Source organism: Anguilla rostrata, chromosome 6 (assembly GCF_018555375.3).
Source record: "Anguilla rostrata isolate EN2019 chromosome 6, ASM1855537v3, whole genome shotgun sequence".
NCBI classification, from domain to species: domain Eukaryota; kingdom Metazoa; phylum Chordata; class Actinopteri; order Anguilliformes; family Anguillidae; genus Anguilla; species Anguilla rostrata.
Window position 1 is genome coordinate 47844254 of NC_057938.1, and position 18898 is coordinate 47863151.

The 18898-nt window shown below is 39.2% G+C and overlaps 2 protein-coding genes across 3 annotated transcripts in view; one reads left to right on the forward strand and one right to left on the reverse strand.

The window, feature by feature from the left end:
* gje1a (gap junction protein epsilon 1a) overlaps positions 1–18898 on the forward strand; it is a 40469-nt gene that overhangs the window by 19053 nt on the left and 2518 nt on the right. Inside the window, exons 1-3 of one of the 2 annotated variants that reach the window (XM_064340146.1) lie at positions 16514–16755; positions 16907–17000; positions 18455–18637. In XM_064340146.1, coding sequence (XP_064196216.1) covers positions 16962–17000; positions 18455–18637 — 222 coding nt within the window. In that variant the 5' untranslated portion in view covers positions 16514–16755; positions 16907–16961. Of the gene's footprint in view, positions 1–16513; positions 16756–16906; positions 17001–18454; positions 18638–18898 lie in introns of those variants that run through there. The other variant, XM_064340147.1, reaches the window with a different exon arrangement.
* nmbr (neuromedin B receptor) lies at positions 197–15240 on the reverse strand. Its single transcript, XM_064340145.1, has 3 exons — positions 14128–15240; positions 11071–11416; positions 197–2626 (listed from the first exon to the last, which is right to left on the reverse strand). Exons 1-3 carry the CDS (start codon positions 14556–14558, stop codon positions 2246–2248), a joined length of 1158 nt encoding a protein of 385 aa, XP_064196215.1. The 5' UTR covers positions 14559–15240; the 3' UTR covers positions 197–2245.

The following is an 18898-nucleotide window of genomic DNA, read 5'->3' on the forward strand; positions in this document are numbered from 1 at the left end:
TATGATGTGACATTTCAATGGCTGCACATAACAACAGTGCCTCGGATGACACATTACATCACTAAACATAAACCAGGTATGAACAATAAACTGTACAAGCAAGTACATTTTCTGTATAGACATGTGAAGATGACAGTTGTTTAGCTTCAGCAACATAACATTGAAAATTTTATGTAAGTTTTTTTTTTTCATATATATATATATATATTTTATAATTCCACAGTGCCCTATAGGTATGCTATAAAGACATATCATTAACTTAACAAACATGCAGAGGCTGGAGCATTGTGATTCAAACTCTGGGTACTTAAAACATAAACATGACATTCACATTCAAGTACTGCAAAAAAAAAAAAAACTGAACAAGGAATGTGGGTGTTTGTGTGTGTGTGTGCGTGTGTGTGGGTGCGCAAACGTGCGTGCGCACACGTGCGTGTGCGTGCGTGCATGTGTAAATTGTATCAAACACAATATTGACATTTTCGTGTGCCTGCATGTTTGTGTACTGTGTTTGTTGTGTGAATGTTTGTAAAATACCCTAGATCACTCTAGATTGTACCCTAGTAAAATTACTTTGAGCAACATGCATATAAGCATGCAAATCCACTATATACTCTTTTTGTGTCAATGAATGTACATCTCAGACTAAAACAAATAAGTGTAAATCACTGTGATGAGAACCAACTCTCAGAACCAACAAGTACTATAATTTTTTTTTTTTTTTTGCAATTTCATAGTTGTTGCTTTCATGATAATGTTAATACAACATACCGTCAATTATCTGTCCAGTTTGAGGTGCTGATGGTAATGGAGTGCTGAAATGGCTCACATAAATTGAAAAGGTCACAGAAGATAACACAGGGAAATTAGATATGCTTTCATTTTGCTTTGGCACATATGTACCAGGAGACTGCAAATGCACATTTCTCAAAAGACAGCATCAGTCTTAGTTGTCCACAAGAAACATCCAAGGACTGCTCGTTGTGTACATCCTATTATGCTATGCCGTTGACTCGATGCACCCTAGAGTACTGTAATTGGATAATTAGATAATTGAATCCCATAAACACTTGATGATGTGGCCCTGGCCTCTAATTACATACGCAGGTTATTAAGAAGGAGAAAAATCATTTTGAATGAAAATGTGACTGCTTCTTCTGCAGCTGTGGAACCTCTTTTATACATCCATATATTATGTGCATGATAAATTAATTATTAAGAATATAAAGGCTGTAATGTGACATTTTAACTAGAAACACATAAAACAGCTCATAAAATTAAAGGCCTTTTTAAGATTGGTTGACATTCAGTGAATACTATTTATTCTAATTCATTGATGTTCCTTTAACAGATACATTTCACTTCAAAAATTTGTAAGCAAATATCATCACTGGCAAACACATCCTGCTATTATTGTTAACCTTTTCTCGTCATTCCGAATATATATAAATACATTTGCAGCATTTGTATGCTTACAAGCTCAAAACAGTGACATAAATTTCCTGGAAATGGATGTTCATATGGACTTTCAGAATGGCTTATGTCAAGGAGCAAGATACTCAATAGCTTTGTCATTGCTATGATTCCTTGAGTAATTATAGTCTTCCACCAATTTCTAAGCTGGCGAAGATGGCTATGTAAACCTGACTGACTCAGACATTCAAAAAAGGTACTGACTGAAAGCTTTGGGAAGTGTCCAAAGAAAATGTTGTATTTACCTCCTCTCTTGATGTTAGCAATATGATGTCTGTATAATCCTGGTGGAAATTCCAGCTACCAGCCTAAGATGGATTCTAGCTGGAACCAGCTTCTGCTCCTACTGAGTACCATCTGGAATTTGATGATGGTCTGTTTTCTGTACCAAGCTGGTCATGGTCTTGCTAGTATGGTTGCTATCTCAACCATCTTGTTGCCAGCATGACGATCTTCAAACCCAGCTGGAACAGCTTAACACCAAGCTGGAAACAAGCAGCAATTTGCACCGGGGAACATATCGATGTGCTTTGTATTGATTTGACATGTGGTAACTCGAAATTTACATTTAACTAGGCTAAGCCGAGTCGTTAATTTTTTTGACAAACACGAAATTTCAGCAGCCACTGTCCAGAAAGTAGTCATCTCCATCGATGCGCACACTCCGCTCTGCACTGGTTGAAATACCAAAGCAAACGGGAGGGTGACGCTCGCTACGGCCTCAGCGTATCCTCGCTCTCGGAATCTCGGCCCGGTCCGTCGGCGAAACCGCCTAGAGCGAGACCTCCTGCTTGTGTCCGTTGGCGGCGGGGGGGGTTGCGTTCTTCTTGATGGAGGTCATGCGGACGGCCGACGTGCTCTGCACGTAGCTCATGGTGCGCTCCGGGTAGCGCTTGCGCCTGCAGTGCAGGTGGCTGTTGAAGTGCCGGCGGAAGCTCTCGCTCAGCAGGTACAGGGCGAAGGGGTTGACGCAGGAGCTGGAGAAGCTGAGCACGCGGGCCAGGAGGGTGATGATGAGGTGCGAGAGGGAGGAGTCGATCCGGCGGTAGTTGAAGGAACGGTACAGGTAGAGCACGTGGTTGGGGAACCAGCACAGCGCGAAGAGGCCCACGAAAACCAGGACGATCTTCGCCAGCCGTTTCCTCGTTTCCATCTGGGGAGGGAAAAGGAACATAAAACGTTAAATAAATCATTAAATAAGTAAGATTTGTGTGTGTGTTGTAAGTATCATGCATTCGGTGTCTGCAACAGTTACAGGAATTTAAGGTAAAAATTTCCGAAGTGTACAGTATGTCTTTCAGATATTTTTAAATCACAAGGAACACAGTATTCAGGTGTTTTTATTGTTCCTGTTATTCCAAACCCTTTGAAATGTAGATGATATCAATGTTAGTTTTATAGCACAAAGCAATTTGAAATGAATCTGGCATTTCAATACTTGCATTTGGAACATTTATAAAATGACAGATTGCATGCATTAAAAAGCTTTTTACATGACTAAACGATTGTATGTTACCCATAACATTGTATGTGACACACCTGGAAATATTTATTGTGACTTTAAGTGTTTGGATCAATAAATGCATTTTAAGATGTTTGGGGAGCATTCTTGCGACACAAGATACAGTATCTCACAGTTGAATGGACATATATAGAAAGTTCGCCATGGGTTTGCAACACCTTTCACGTTAACTGGATAGGTGCCATTTGCACGATTCATCAGTGCATATTATTATGAGTCTCAGTGTTCATTTATAGCACCAGCCAGGATATGATTACATTAACATTCTGTGCGTTCATTAAGTGCAACATTAATCCCAGTTCATTGAAGATGTTGCTAATCCTCTCCGGACTGCGTGCACATCATTCCATTCTCCCTTGCTGGGAAACGTGTCAGGAAGCACAATCATACAGGAAGCTGTATAATGGATGAAGCTGAAGGTTACTGGTCCATGTCTGATATGGCATGGCAACAAAAATACTGAGCTTAAAAACGGTATTTTTAACACATTATGCATTGCATATAATTACTGTAAACTCAAGTGCACACATTTCAGTTTAACTGAATAAAATTTGTAATTAAACATAAATTTACAAGAGGAGGTTCCCCTGTGGCAAATCATATCTTTTGACCCCAACTTATTTTTAAGCACAGGACTTCAGGTCCTCAAATCCTCTTTTTTTTTATAAAATAAAATAATATTATACCAGGCCATAGTTTAGTTGTAATTGAGAAAACAGAATCATCAAGTATGCCCTTCTCAAACCTGAATGATTATTTTGTAAATTAACTTTCACCCTTCTGGCAATGGAATTATAAATTGTTTTGTGTATGCAATGGGGTCTGATTACTTCTAAAAAGGTTAAAACCAAACAGTTGTGGCTCCAGAGCCGAAATTAGGGGATCTTACTTTAGACTATTCATTGCTCTCTTGGGGGTTTCATTTGTTTTACTTGATTAAGAGGCATACCCATTAGCTGCATAATCGGCACCCACTGATAGATCATTCAATTTCACTTAATTGCATTTCACACGGTAGTGTTGAATTCATACACTAGGTTAGAGAATACAAATAAGATGATGGATTTGCAGCTGGGAAAATGATTGTTCAGTTGCTCAGTATACTGCAGATATGTCATAATTCAGTATCTGATGAAGGTGGCTGAAAATACAATGTGATTGAACTATCATGTTGTCAGTAAAATAATTAATAAATAAATAAATAAATAAATAAATTGCTGTTTCATTCCATGTATATTGACAAGGTGTGTGTATGTGTGTTTGTGCGTGCGTGTGTGTGTGTGTGAGTTTTTTTGTGTGTGTATGTGTGATAAGATGTACACTAGGGTATAACTTATTTTACCATTCATTACACAATCAAGCCTCTAATCACATTTATTTCCTCAGTTTCAGTTATGCACTGTCAGTTAAGCGTGACTTTTATTTTTATACACTTTATGGATTCACTTACTGAGCGAATCACCCATTTCAGACCATCTTTCATCAATATGCTTTAAGTGTGCACTTGAAGATAAGCTTTCCTTGCCTTCATCCACTATTACATTTAAGTGTTTGCCAGGAGCTCAGAGCAAATTGAGTGGAAAAAAGCATTTAAAAAATGGTATATCAAATGTGTTAAAGTAGAATAAGTGTTGACTTGAGCAAGGAAGTATATGGGCCGGACAGATAATTTAATGATGAACCTCACTATTCTGATTCCAGCAAATACAGCATAAGCATTGATATCAACTACATATTCAGTTTCTTAACATAGCCATTTTAAATATCACGAACAATCGTGAATTAAACCTGTACAGTTTTTTTATTTTTTTTATTTTTTGCAAAACTCACGATTTATCCTGTTTCTATATCCACGGAGTGCTTTTTCCTGGTATGGTATTTGGTGTCAACATAATTATTTTCTCTTGGTGTTGACGTCTTCGTGGCGGTTCCTTATCCAAATATTTTGATGCTACTGTATCTTTTCGCTGCACTTTTCAAGTTTAAACATTGTGTAAATGGACACCTCTGAATACATTGTACGAACCCTATGAATTTAGGTCAATAGTGCATTTGAACATATACATGCCAAGCAGTGTGTGTTAGAGCAAAGATCAGGTCAGAGTACAAAATGCAGAGTGGAATTCAACACTTTCAGTCCTGTTAAAATTCTTTTCACATCAATAGGTCTCAGAAGTTGCACAACTAAGTAAGGTAGGCTTAGGAATACATTAAATATTGCCTACGCAAAATGGCTTGCTGAATGGTTCCTTATCTCATCATTATGCCTTCACATATCTCTAGTTAGTAAGTAATGAGCAAAACACTTCAGAGGTCTTGCAATATCAAACAAAGCATCTGCTGCTCTCGTAATGGACAGCTACTTATGCGAAAGAGACACCGAGAACACACGTCAGCAACACACGTAGGAAAATAACATCGTGATGCAACTGCTCATACAAAAGCAAAAAGTGTCCTAATTAGCTTCTACACAGCCACAACCTCAATTACACAGTCATGCTCTTTTTATTTTTTTCTTTACACTTTCTTGCATTAGAGCCACTAAATAACTGGAACTGATACTTACACGCCCACTGGATTTGAGCAAACGCCTCTTTTGATTTGCATTTTTTGATTCTCCAGCTATTTGTATACTTATAATATGGCCCCAATGTATGAATATTCTATGGGAGCAGCATAAGACGCATCTTGTGTAAAGTTTCAGGCACTCTTGTTCTCAGGTTAAGTGAGTATTAACTGAATGTAATTATGCAAATGCAGCTTTGCCGCAAACTATCATTTTAATTTCAACAAATTAATGTGCTATTTACAGCTAGTTTCGCAGTGAAGTCAGGCTGTGAATGGGTGCTATGATTCATAGGTATATGAAGTTGACACAGCTCCTTTTATTCAAATGCACAGCAAAGGTATAGAAACTTTTGCTCTGGAAACTGGAAGAATCCCTGTGTTTCAAATCAAGCTGCACATGATACATTTGTATGAGTTTGAGTTTTTTTTTTCCAAGACTAACAGCCAGTAAGCTTTATTCATTGTCTCTCATCTTCTACATAAATTGCTGGTCATTAAGACGAAACAAAATTGTGACAGATCTTAATTACTTTGCCGCAGCCACTCAGAGACTGGGCCGGCACACGAAGAGTTAATGATCTGATTATACACTCTCAGCATGCTTGGGAAACTGACATTGCAAGAGCTGTGTTTTTATTCGTTTAGCTCTTGTTTGATGTTGAGGCATAAAATGGCCGTGGTCAAAATATATATGAAAATAAACAGTAAATCTGTCACTAAGGATAATGAAGAATTTATACAGTCTAATGTATAATAACAAAGCCACGGATGAACAGATGTTTAAACATCCGTCTGACATTTCAAATGGATTTAAGAGCTTCGGTTACAAAATATAATTTTGATAACACCTGGCTTTTCTCCTCATCTGTATCCCCTTTGCTTGGTTACACGTGGTTCGCAATCGGCTTAAACAAGACGTGCAAGTGTCTTATTTTGCTCGATACAACATGCCAGCGGCAGCCATTGCTGGTCCTGGAGAGTCTTAACCAGTTTAGACCCAAGGAACTCAAGTATTTTTCATCGACTATGCATATGTACAGATGTGAGTGTGTGTGTGTGTGTGTGTGTTCAGTTCTACACTAACCTGTGTATTCAACCTATTCATTTTACCTTGATATGGAATGGTCTCGACAGACCTTCTAACGAGTGAAAATTTGTCTTGCACGTCAGAAACATGTTTCAATCTTTTGCTAAATCAGATATGAAATGTGGCAAGCATGCAGCAGTTATTCAAATGATTTTACAGTATCATGTTGTTTTAACAAGCAGCAGGCAAAGAGTAATCTCTCAGCAAGCATGCTGTTAATGTTATACAATCATCCATATAGAGTAAATGACTACTACCTATTACTTACAGAAGCCTATGCAAATTAACCATTGCAGTGAGGGTGTATGTTCATACATCATGAAAGAATATAATATACTGTAGGCCATAAAAAATTCATAAGCACATATTGATAAACATAATGTGATAATATGGAAGGCTTATGCACAGATTCAGCTGACACATAAAATTAATTAGACATGCTGACATAAATTCATCAAATGAGTACCCTAACCTGCATATTATGCAATGTTGGTATAAGCAATGAAATCATTGTATAATTTTCATATAAAAACAGTTTTTTTTGCTGTTCTGTACCATAAATGACTCCACCAGCTTGGGGGATGTGACAAAATGTGTCCTTTAGCATGCTAGTATGTTTCACCATCTAGTGCACTTCTTTGCACATGATAAACAGTCCATCACATAAGGGTAGGTAGGGTTGAGGATCTTGAACTCAAGCCTGAGAATGGATTTTTGGGATACATGATTTATCACAGAACTACACGTGTGATGCATGTAACTTTTAGAAATACAAATTTTCCTTTGATTGCCAAAATCGTAAATGAAAATTTCACCAAGTCTCACAAATGAGAACCATAATGAAGCAATTTTGTAACTAAACAGTTTGCTTAGCCAGTGAAGTACTGAGTTAAAATGAAAATTGAAAATACTCCAGGACTAGGGTTGGCCACACATTTTATATACCTTAATATATGTATTACGGTGCTGTGAAAAAGCATTTTGCCCCTTCCAGATTTCCTCTATTAGTGCATATTTGTCAGGCAAAATGTAATATTTGATGAAGGAAACCTGAGTAAACACAAAACACTTTTTAAAATATCATTATTTCATTTATTTAATGAAAGAAAAATTACCAAACACCCATATCACCCATGTGAAAAAGTAATAGCCCCCCTAATACACTTAATAGTCAGTCTAACCACCTTTAGCACCAACATCTGCAACCAAACACCTCCTATAATTTGACATCAGTCTTCCACACTGCTTTGGAAGAATTTTAACCCACTCTTCTTTGCAGAACTGCATTAAATCCAAAAGGTAGGTGAGTGGGTTTTTGAGCATGAACTGCACAGGTCCTGCCACAGCATCTATGTTGGGTTCAAGTCAGGGCTTTGACTAAGCCATTCAAAAATGTAATTTTGTTTATTTTCAGCCATTCAGATGTGGACTCGCTTTTATGTTCTGGATCATTGTCTTGCTGTGTGACCCAATTATGCTTTAGCTTCAGCTCATGGATAGATGACCACACAGCTGTGTTCAATCGGCTGAATCTAAATTTGGTTAACTGGTTGATCAAGTAACTAAGGGACAATTCCTTATTCACATGGATGATTTGGGTGTTTGATAACTTTTTTTCATTAGATAAACCTGTGGCAAATATGCAATAATAAAGGAAATCAGGAAGGAGACAAATACAGTACTTTTTCACAGCAGTGTAATTTGATTGGCCACCCCAGATGCCACCCCTATTTTTCCACCTAAAATAGCACATTATCATTGGCTAATATAACGATAGTGTGTGTGTGTGAACCCCCGCCGCACCCCGCCCCCCCACCATTAATGAGTCTGTTATCCCCCTGGCCACCTCATGAAAAAAATCACAATGTCTTTGCTGTAAGATGTTCGCCATTTCACATCTTTGTGCTTGACTGTGTGGGCAAGGCCTGGGCATGCGAATTGTTCATGCTCCGCATTCGATTCCTTAATGAAAAGTGCATATAGCGTTTACCCACAGCCTTTCCATTATAATGGATGGTGGCAGATGCAGGCACTGCACAATTTCATTCATTTAAATACGTCTCAGCTGTGCAAAGAAGATTAATGCTGTCTGCCCTTCCTCTTAGGAGTGTGCAGCCATCCAAAGCCTTGCTATGCAGTTGATGTGAGACAGCCGGAATCAGAAGATCAATGTAAATATCATGCTTTTGGCTGATAATGTTTCACTGTCCAGATTGCATGCAAATGGCACCAATTTGACGACTCCCACGGGATTGAAGTTAATTATCTAATTACATAAGGATAAGGATGCTAATAATCCACGTTTAACCATAAAGGGGAATGTGGAAAGAAATGATCTATATGTTCTGAGTGAGAACGAGATGAGAGAGAATGATAATTTGTGATGACAGTTCGTTCTCACAGATGCTGTCACCATCAGGGTTGTTCTGGTCCCAGTTTTACTGGATTTCTCACAGCATGGGTTCTTAGAGAAATAGGTCACATGACCTTCTGGTGTAAATGACAGTTATTATTTTACGTATCGGTAATGTCCATTCAAGGGAAAAACTAGCGCGGAGTTCACATTCCTTTTCACAAACTTCAAAAATGTCTGGCAAAAACAAGAATTTTAGTTGGTCACATGCCAATGGTAATATGAAATAATGTAAATATGTTGACTGGTTGTTGTTGAAATGCATTAACATTGATGCATTTAATTATTAGCATTGGTGTTTCTCTGAAAATCTGACATACATTTGCAATCTCTCCCATGCACTAATAATAATATGATCCAATAAATGATAACTTCTTTTTTCATTGACTTGCCATTCTTTACAATATGAGAGGACTGAACAGCAGTAGCCTTGACAAGACATCCATTGTGGGGATCATCTGTGAAAGGAAAGTTTGAGGAAGCAAAACAAAATCTAAAGTACACAACCATGAGCAATCAGGAGAACCTTTCATTCAGGTTCCATTGTTATCAGGAAACAAGACCCAGAACCAAACAGATAAACCAGATAGTACTGGCCATATTCATAGGTTTTGGTGGATACAGGGAGACATGCCACCTCTAATATTTTCATATGAATTCATTTCTAGACTGACTAGTACATTTGTGAGACTTGACATTTGACTATCTGAGACTAGGTGGCCCAGCAGTGTGTCTCCCCCAAAGCTGAAATGAAACATACTCCAATGGGACCAGTAATATTCCAAAGACATGGCTGCCACTAAGGTCATCAGTAATAAGCAAGATATATTTCCTTCCCAGTTAATAAGCCTTGAAGCCTCAGAGATTTGCCAGTTTAAATTCTCAGAAACTAAAATTTTAAGAGGGGATGCTTTTTGGTTTATTTTGGACTAACAATGACTTCAATGACTTTTACCAATGTTTTTGGTGGTTTTTGTTTTCTTCTGCAATAGTTGCACCTTATGTCAAAGATAGCAGGACTTATGGTTTGCTTTTAAATATTCTGTCATACCTAGTTTCATCGTCTCATCTTTATCTTTTTGGAGGGGGGATACTCCAAAACCACCTGAAACATCTGAACTTTAAAAATTAAGCTATGCCAGTTTAAGCTCAAACATGAATCCCAATTTTTTATTTTGTCTGTCATTTGACTGATCTCATTTTTAAAAGCCTGAAATAAATCCATTTGCTTCCAAAAATAAGGTGGAGCACACAGCAAAATGTGTGGCATCGCACAAAAAAGCACATACCTAATCATATACTGCCCCTGACTCCTCCAGACTCCAGATAATAATGAAAACAAGATACCGTAAGCAGTTAGAGGTAGTCTTGTCAGAATTTCAGATTATTCCATTTGTACACCACAGTAAACATATCTTAGCAAGCTATATTCATTCTTTCTTGAAAATATTAACATTTTCTTTTAGCATAACTTCTTAATTTAACATCTAAAACGCTGTGCTGTTGTAGCTAGCTATTACCTGTTAGCTAGCTCCGCTTGGTAGAGAGGCTTTGAAATAAGGCTGATAAAATGAAATTTACAGTATTTTTATTTTATTTATTAATTTATTTATTGCGCTTTAACAATGCCCCACAAAGTTTTACGTTTCAGGCAAAATTCTAAATTAAAATGAAAAGTGCATCTGCTTTGTCCACCTGAAACCTTCAATCTAGTTGAAGGATCTTTGTCAAAAATTAATAAATGAAAAATCTTTGTGGCAAAAAAGCTGGTACATTCAAATATCAGCCCTTTAGACACATTCATTCCTGAGAAAGCATACCACTCAGAATTTCCTTTTCTGCGTTTCTGCAGCTCTTATTAAAAGTGCACACCTTATTATAACAAACACTTGACATTTAGGATATCTATGCCATGTGTTTCCTGGCCCTTATTAGAGGGCCAGAGGGCATTTCCTGGACCAAGGCCAAATTGAAGCTGGCACAAAACAAGTGGTGGCGTGGCATTACCTGTCTTTTTGTGTGCTCGCTGATTTCCCCCGGCATGTCGCGGGCACTTTTGATCAGCGTCCGGGCGATGTGATAGTAGTAGATGGATATGATGCCCAGGGGGATGAGGAAGTAGACCAGGAATATCATGACGGAGTGGATCTTGGGGTGCATCTCGTTGGAGAGCGGATAGGGCACGCAGGCGGTAAAGGTGACATTCTTGTCCTGGATGTGGACTACCTGGGAGAAGACAGCCTCCGGGACAGCCAGCAGCACGGAGATTAGCCATATGGACACGGCCTTCAAGCAGGTCCAGAAAACAGCGCCCGAAGTCTGGATGTCCATGGGGTTCACAATTGCTTTATACCTGTTTAAAAAGAAAGGGAGAAAAAAATCTGAAAGTGATTAGTGAATTCAATATGTACCAGCAATGGCAAACTGAATGCATTGCATGGCATTCTGTCCAAGACAGAAAAAAACACAATGCAATTTCCCCTATGGTACACACTGTACAGTTCCCATGTAATTCTCAGACATGTAAAATAGCTTAATATTGCACTTGTGCATGCCCATTTGCCAATAATATTATTTCCATCACTGAAGACTTCAGTGGATTCCCTTTGGCGCGTTACTGCACAAATACATTACCTACCATTACATAAACTACCAATTTATTTGGTCTACGCAATGTAGTTATCAGTTAACTGTATTATCTGGCTAATGAACCATCATAAACTATATGGTATAGATGTAACATACTGTAAGGACCCTCCTCTTTGTGTACAGGAGTAGCTAAGACCGAACTTAAGTTCATTCATTATAGTTCCGTGGAAACAGAAATGGGTCATAAAATGCTTTTAAACATCAATGGAAAAATAGTCTTCTGACATTTCTTTCTTTTCTTTCTGAGCGTTCATGCTATGCATTCTGGACAGATATTCACAATGGCAGTAGGACATTTTCATCCACCTTGGCTGTACATTACCACCAGGTAGTTCTTTCTTCTGTGCCTATAGTCTTTGAAGGTCACAGTCTACACTGCCTGTGGTGCATATGGCTAAGCACTAAAGACTCCACCGCGGCTACTCAATGCCCAGATGCAAAATTATGCCTTACATATGCAATTATTACATTTTGGTTCACATGCTTTTGCTTCATGCTCGAGAGCAATGGCCAAGTGAGTTGCTAATAAGATTAAATGCTTAAAACAGACAGATGGGTCAGCATACAAATTGCTAATTTCCACCACTCTACAGCATGTGATTATATGCTAAAATGGTGTGAAGAATAAGAACGACTGTGCAATTTATTATTTTATCTGGCTGTCAACACAGCCTTCCCCTCGGACTGAAAATCTGTGCGGGAGTATTATCAGTTTGGGTCTCTCTTCTGCAACCTCCAGTTCTCTCTCAGGTACCTTATCCTGACCTGACAACATATTTATATGATGGGGGGGGCGGGACAAAAAAAAGAGCATCTGATAAAATACATGTCAGAATGCATGTGCTGTGTGTCAAGAGGAATTAGGCTCACTGTTGCCAGTGGAAACCCACATAGTCAGAGTCCCGTCGTCTGTGAACGTTCCCGATCTCACTTAGCCCTGCCACATGCGGCTTCATACAGCCTGCCAACACTTAGGGATGCAAGGGGTGAGTAATGACATGAGACAGGCTTCCAGGAAGTACACAGACTCTAGAAAAGGTCATTTTCTTACGGCCGGGGCTCAAGTGCATGACTCAAGGGCAGACATTCTGGGGGGGGCGAAGGTTTTTCGAACGCACACACTTCCAATGACACTACATCGATCTGCTCATCTGTTTTTTGCTGGAGCCGTTAATGCAGCGGCGAAGAGGGTTTTGGAAAGTCTTCACGGCAGAGCTGGAATCACACCGGTGCCATCTGTCACTAGGTGCTTCTCTGCTTCCTGAGATCTTCTCAAGAGCTACTATAAGGTTAAAGGGGAAGCAGTATCTGTGAAGACTTGTGATGCCTGAAAGCCTTGATAGTTTTGTTTGTGTGTTTTGTTTGGGGTTTTTTTTTTTCAGTGGGAATGTAGCACACACAACCATAATGATGCTTGAAATGATGGAGCTGCATTCTAGCAAGTACACACAGTTCTGAATGCTCTGAGATTCCCCAGGTGGGTATGGCTGCAGTTCATCACACAGTTGAATTATTCTAGTATTATTAGCAGAACACATGCTATAAATGCATAAATCCATGTTCTAACATTTAGATTTCTAACAGAGATCCTGGTGATTCTTATCTGTCTTCAGTCAATCTTCTAACGCATCAACTGAAAGAGGGAGCATACTTGTCATTTATGTGACGCATCATAGCGAGCGAGCGTTGCTTAGCTGGTGGCTGGCTATATTGTGGCAGTTTGTGGGACTCTATATAAACTCTTTTCGTATGGGCTTAGGCCTATGTCTAGAGCAACTGTGGTAAGGATTTGGTATATTTATATCGGTCGTTAAGTAGCCCGCCTTTTAGCTAATGCACCGATAGACAGTAAAATGTTCAGTGTTGAATCAACTCTTACAGAGTAGCCTACATATAATCCCTATTGGACTCATATGTAGCCTACTATGTTATAATAGAATTAACACTGGGCATTTTTCTGTGTACAAGCCTATAGCTTAATTTCTTTATATCGGTTGAATGGTTGTGGAAATAAAACGGTTGAATTATTAATCGTGCCGTGATGCGCCGAATTTTGGTCCATAGTAGGCTACCTTATCGGATTGCTGATGAAATGTGATGTGGTGCAAAGGGCGTCCCGGGTTCCCGACCCTCTTCATCTTTTGCACCGCTTCATCAACTGCACAGCACCATGCCTAATCTGCATTGACCGTTCTGTATAGTTAACTGACCAAACACAGTGCAGTTCCGCACAGTACTTTTCTGCAAAATATGTTACCGTTTTGCTTACAGAAATATGTAGCCTTTTATTCAGTCCCTCTATCGTTTGCCCAAGTTTTGCACAGAGTGAGAATTCTATAAAATGTAGCCACGATCTGCTTCTCAGTAATGGCAGGTGTGTCGTTCCTGTCCAGTTTTCAGAAATATTGCACCTACCTGTCAGCGCTTAGCGCGGTTAGTGTGAACACTGATACTCCGACAGAAGTCAGCTGAATCACAGGAATAAGCTTACACGCCACGGTGCCGAAGATCCATTCCTCGAAGAAGTACCTGAAGGCGTCTATTGGAACACAAGTAACCAAAAGTAAAAGATCTCCGGCAGCCAAACTGGAAATGAAAATATTTGGAACGCTCCTCATCGCACTATTAGTGATGAATATTTTCACCAAAGTGATATTCCCCAGCAATCCGACCGTTATGATGAGAATGTACACGGAGGGTATCACATATCTAATAATAAAATCTATAGTTTCCCTGTCGTCGTGTATCACATCGTCGGTAAAGTTAAAAAAGAAAGATGAATCTCCAGACAGCGAAGATAAGTTTTTTAAAATGTTATCCATGGTCAAGTGCTCTAATATGTCCATTTATGCCGTGAATGGCAATACAATATTTCAAATACACTGCACGTAACTGTTGTCAAACGAAAGGCATATGTTTCATAAGCGAGTGACTTGCTGAGAAACTAGTTTATTCTCGTTCTGGTGATCTGCATAACAGTTCTGAGGCTCCGGCGCTGTCCTTTTAAGAAAGTACTGAAATGTTCTCCCACCTCGGCGACGTCTCTTGAGCGCAGCTGACTTTTACTGAATGAGATAGCGGAGAAGGAGGAACCACCTAAGAACGCGCAAGGGTGATGCTATAAAAACCGATTTCACACGTGTTACTTTGTGTAGAAATTAGGTAGGCTGTAGTATATTCGAGTTGCCCTGTATTAATAAACGGTCATTGTCCTCCTTAAATTGCCATGGATTCCACGACTCAAGAGGGACATTTTTAAAGCACTTGAGCTATCCAGCCAGTGGCATGTATGCTATTTTACTTTAAATTGCTCTGAAAGTCTACTTATGACGAATAAATTTGTTTAGCTTCGTCTTTATTCCAATTGCTTGCCTGATTCCATGAACGACGTTAGTTGAGGTATTTTGACATTCCCTCTCAATGTCTCTGGCAACAAACAGTGTAAACCCCGGCTTATTCTTTTGGTCATCACGGAAAACTGGTGAAGGAAGAAAAAACACGCAGCAGGAGAGGGTAGCAACAAACAGTGCCAGGAGGAGCCGACTTCCACGGAGAATAAGACGAAATTGAAGAGCACTGCCTAAATAGATGTAACATATTTTATTGCCTGGCGACAACCTCTGCTTGCCTCACATTCTTGAACACTAATTCAGCGGAGTTAGGCTATAAAACGTAGCATGATTGCTGAAATTAGTCCAATTTACCCAAGGACATGCTTTATTGATCCCAAGCACCGCAATTGTTTTCTGGTGCTCCATCCTTATCTCTAGGGCTGTTTGAACAACGATAGATGGAAGGCAACTCAATTGCAAGTTCCATTGTATTTAGTTTTAAATTAACAACAAAAAAGTTGTGAAAATCCTTTTGGCAAATCATAACGCACCATCGCTATTAATGAAAACATTAATACTGACATCTTGAAAGATCTGTCGTAATCAGTTACAAATATGTACAATTCAAAATTTTTGTAGACAAACAAAGAAATGTATTGTTTTCTCTTAATCAGAATGGAGGTTATCTTCATCAAATGTTCAGTCACCTCCTGTTAGAAGACAAATACATCGTTCAGAAATCAGACCATTCATGTTTCAAATGTTTGATTACTGTGCAACGTATAGTGTTTACATTCTCATAGTTTACTGACATCTACAGGTAGGTTAAATGCAGCATATCAGGGGTTAAACAGACGTTGTGCCTGTATGTATGCCCCTGTATGTGTACAGACACATACACTGCCAGTTGTACAAATTAAATAATGTATTACAACTTCTGTTACCCAAACTCCGGTCACGCAGTCTGTCATTATTTGGGCATTTGACTGCTCATTCTAACTAAAATACCACTCAAACAACATATAGGCCTAATAGGGTGAATGAAATGCAAATATCTATGAGCTATACTGTAGTTTATTCATTTAGTCTTGGACGGGTACAAACATAACTTATGTTTGGTTGATGGATGATCACAATCATGATTTTATACTGAAAAACAATATCTGACAAAGTGTTGCCGTCACTGTTATTTTGGACAATCCAGCTTTCCGGGAACAACATTCAAGTGTGTTGATTCTGCTTTTGCAATAAATCGTTAAATGCTGGAAGGGCTAGTCTCCCGAGACGACCAGTCAATGGGTGCTCAAGCCCAGACACTGCTGGCGACGAAAACCCACAGCAGCAAACGGGAGGACAGAGTGGGTTTAAATCTGCTTCCTTTGCAGGATTAGCTCCTCCCCGTGACGCACGAAGTGCCTAAAGGTTACTACTTGTCAGCTTTGAGAGATGCACCAATTTTGCACCTTGGTGTCTCAAGATGCACAACTGGCGGTTTCAGACTGAGAGAAAAAGGGGGAGTGGGGGATGGCTGGACTCGCCAAAAAATACGGTGGTAGGGGGAAATCTCTTCAAACACAGACATGCTCCAGAATCCCCAAAATGCAGTGGCTTTTATGTCAAGTGATGAGCACAACGGGAGATGAGCGCTTGCGTCACATGGACCACGTGCCCTCTGACTGAATGCTTGCAGGACCTTGTTATCTTTATTTAGGTAATTAGTGCTTCTGTCTATAATTCTCTTAATACCACTCCAAATGCCAGATGAGATTGATGCTTTGCTAATTGGTCTGTGCTTTTATTCGTGTCATAGTAGCACTTATCATAATAAAAGAAGCGGTTCCACAATGGTACTCTCTCACCAGGTCTCTCCCTCGGAGCGCAAGAGTGGCATGAGGACGGGACCCAAACTCTGATTGAATGGGGGGAATAAACAACACTCCGCCTGGATTACGGTTGGTGTGTGGACTTAATTTTAATTTTACATGAACGTTTCTTGCTCTAACATGGTGACTCCTGTAGTTTGCCGAGGCGGGAGATCCGGCGACAACTTCGTGAATCATGGGCTATTCCACAAGTACTTACATTTCAGGGTGTGTACAGCGTTGATTTAACTGGGATATCTTGTTATAGGTTTCTTTTACGCTGGCTGCAACTGTGCAGTATTTTGAATAAACGATTATAACGGGGTTTTTTTTTTTTCTTTAACGAATGGTTTCGAAGTTTTTATTTTATTTTTTATTTATAGTCTTTTCAATATTTTAAAGAAATAATATGGTAATTCAAGTTATACGTGCTTTAAAATAGATCACATTTTACTTAAATAGTATTTTAAATAAGGGACGTACCACTTAATGGTTATTCATATAGTCAAATGTTGAAGTGGTGTTTAACACACTAGGATTTAATTCATTATAAAATGTCGGAGTATATATGGCTTTCCAATAATGTACTCTACAGTTGCTTTGTATTTTGTTGCATGTTTTCTCGCTGCCCATTGTGTTGTGCAAGAGTTGTTTTTCGCTGACAGAGTTCAACGGGGATTATGACTGGACCACATGTCCCACGCTTTTGTTGTTCCTTTTTGTTTTCTTTTTTGTACTGAGTGAGTAAATTGATGAAGGCACCGCGGATAAAAGAGAAATATGCATTGACAAGGGCTTTCTACAGCAAAAGGTCATTAGGAGCTACAGAATTATAGCACGAGTTCCCTGATGCCAGCAGATTGGCAATGAAGGGAAAGCGCCACCATATAATTTAACTGGGAGAACAGCGGCCAAGCCATGTCTTTAAATTATATCAAGAACTTTTATGAAGGATGTGTAAGTATGCGATCAACAAATAAGTAAACCTGCGGGAGATGATGCGGAAGGTGTTACATATTTTCAGGTGTGGCGTAGAATGAAAGGTAATATGCTATATGTTATTAAATTTTTTTTTCTTATGAAGACGATAAAGAAATATTACCATTATTCACGTTAGGTATCCCAAGTTTGAATGGCTGAATGATGTTCATCATCTTCCTATTTGAGAGACTATAGTTGTGTCACATATATCTAAAATATTACTGAAATAGCCTACCGGTAACAATTAACCTGTAATCGTTTAATTGACAGGGAATTGTTGAAATTAGCACCTTTGTTGATTTACATGAAAGGAAGCGGCTGTGTAAAACTGAAAATAATGGAACACCTTGCTTTAAGTGAAACCTAACATGAAGATACAGTATAATACCGGCATTAGCAGTACGACACAACTGTATAAAGTCGCTTTCCCTATTGAGCCATACGTAGGCTATGTTATGCTGTCCGTGTGGGCACGGGTATCATATAAATCATGTCGATGGGTTGTGCTGCCATTATACGACCTGTCTGTCAAAGTGTTCTTTTTTTCCCTTTTTTTCTGTGCTTTAGCTCCGGCCTCCAACTGTGATTGGCCAGTTCCACACTCTGTTCTTCGGCTCCGTGCGCATGTTCTTTCTTGGGGTCCTGGGCTTTGCTGTTTATGGCAATGAGGCTCTACATTTCAGCTGCGACCCCGATAGGCGGGAGCTAAACCTCTACTGTTATAACCAATTCAGGCCAATTACACCTCAGGTAAATCAAGTACCTTCGTGCCGGGTGTCGTGTGCAGCAACGTACAAAAGCCAACAAATACAACATCCGTGAGGCTATGCTATAATTTATAATACCTGCTGAAACACATACATTTTAAATGCTAAAATGTATTTTGAGATTGCAACGTCTTCACAGAGGGTTAATGGAAATGGCACGTGGCAAGTATTACTGCTGTTTAGCATCTTACCTCCAAGAACACTTCAACCAAAGCATAAAGCAGTGCAGTATGTGGTTATGGTG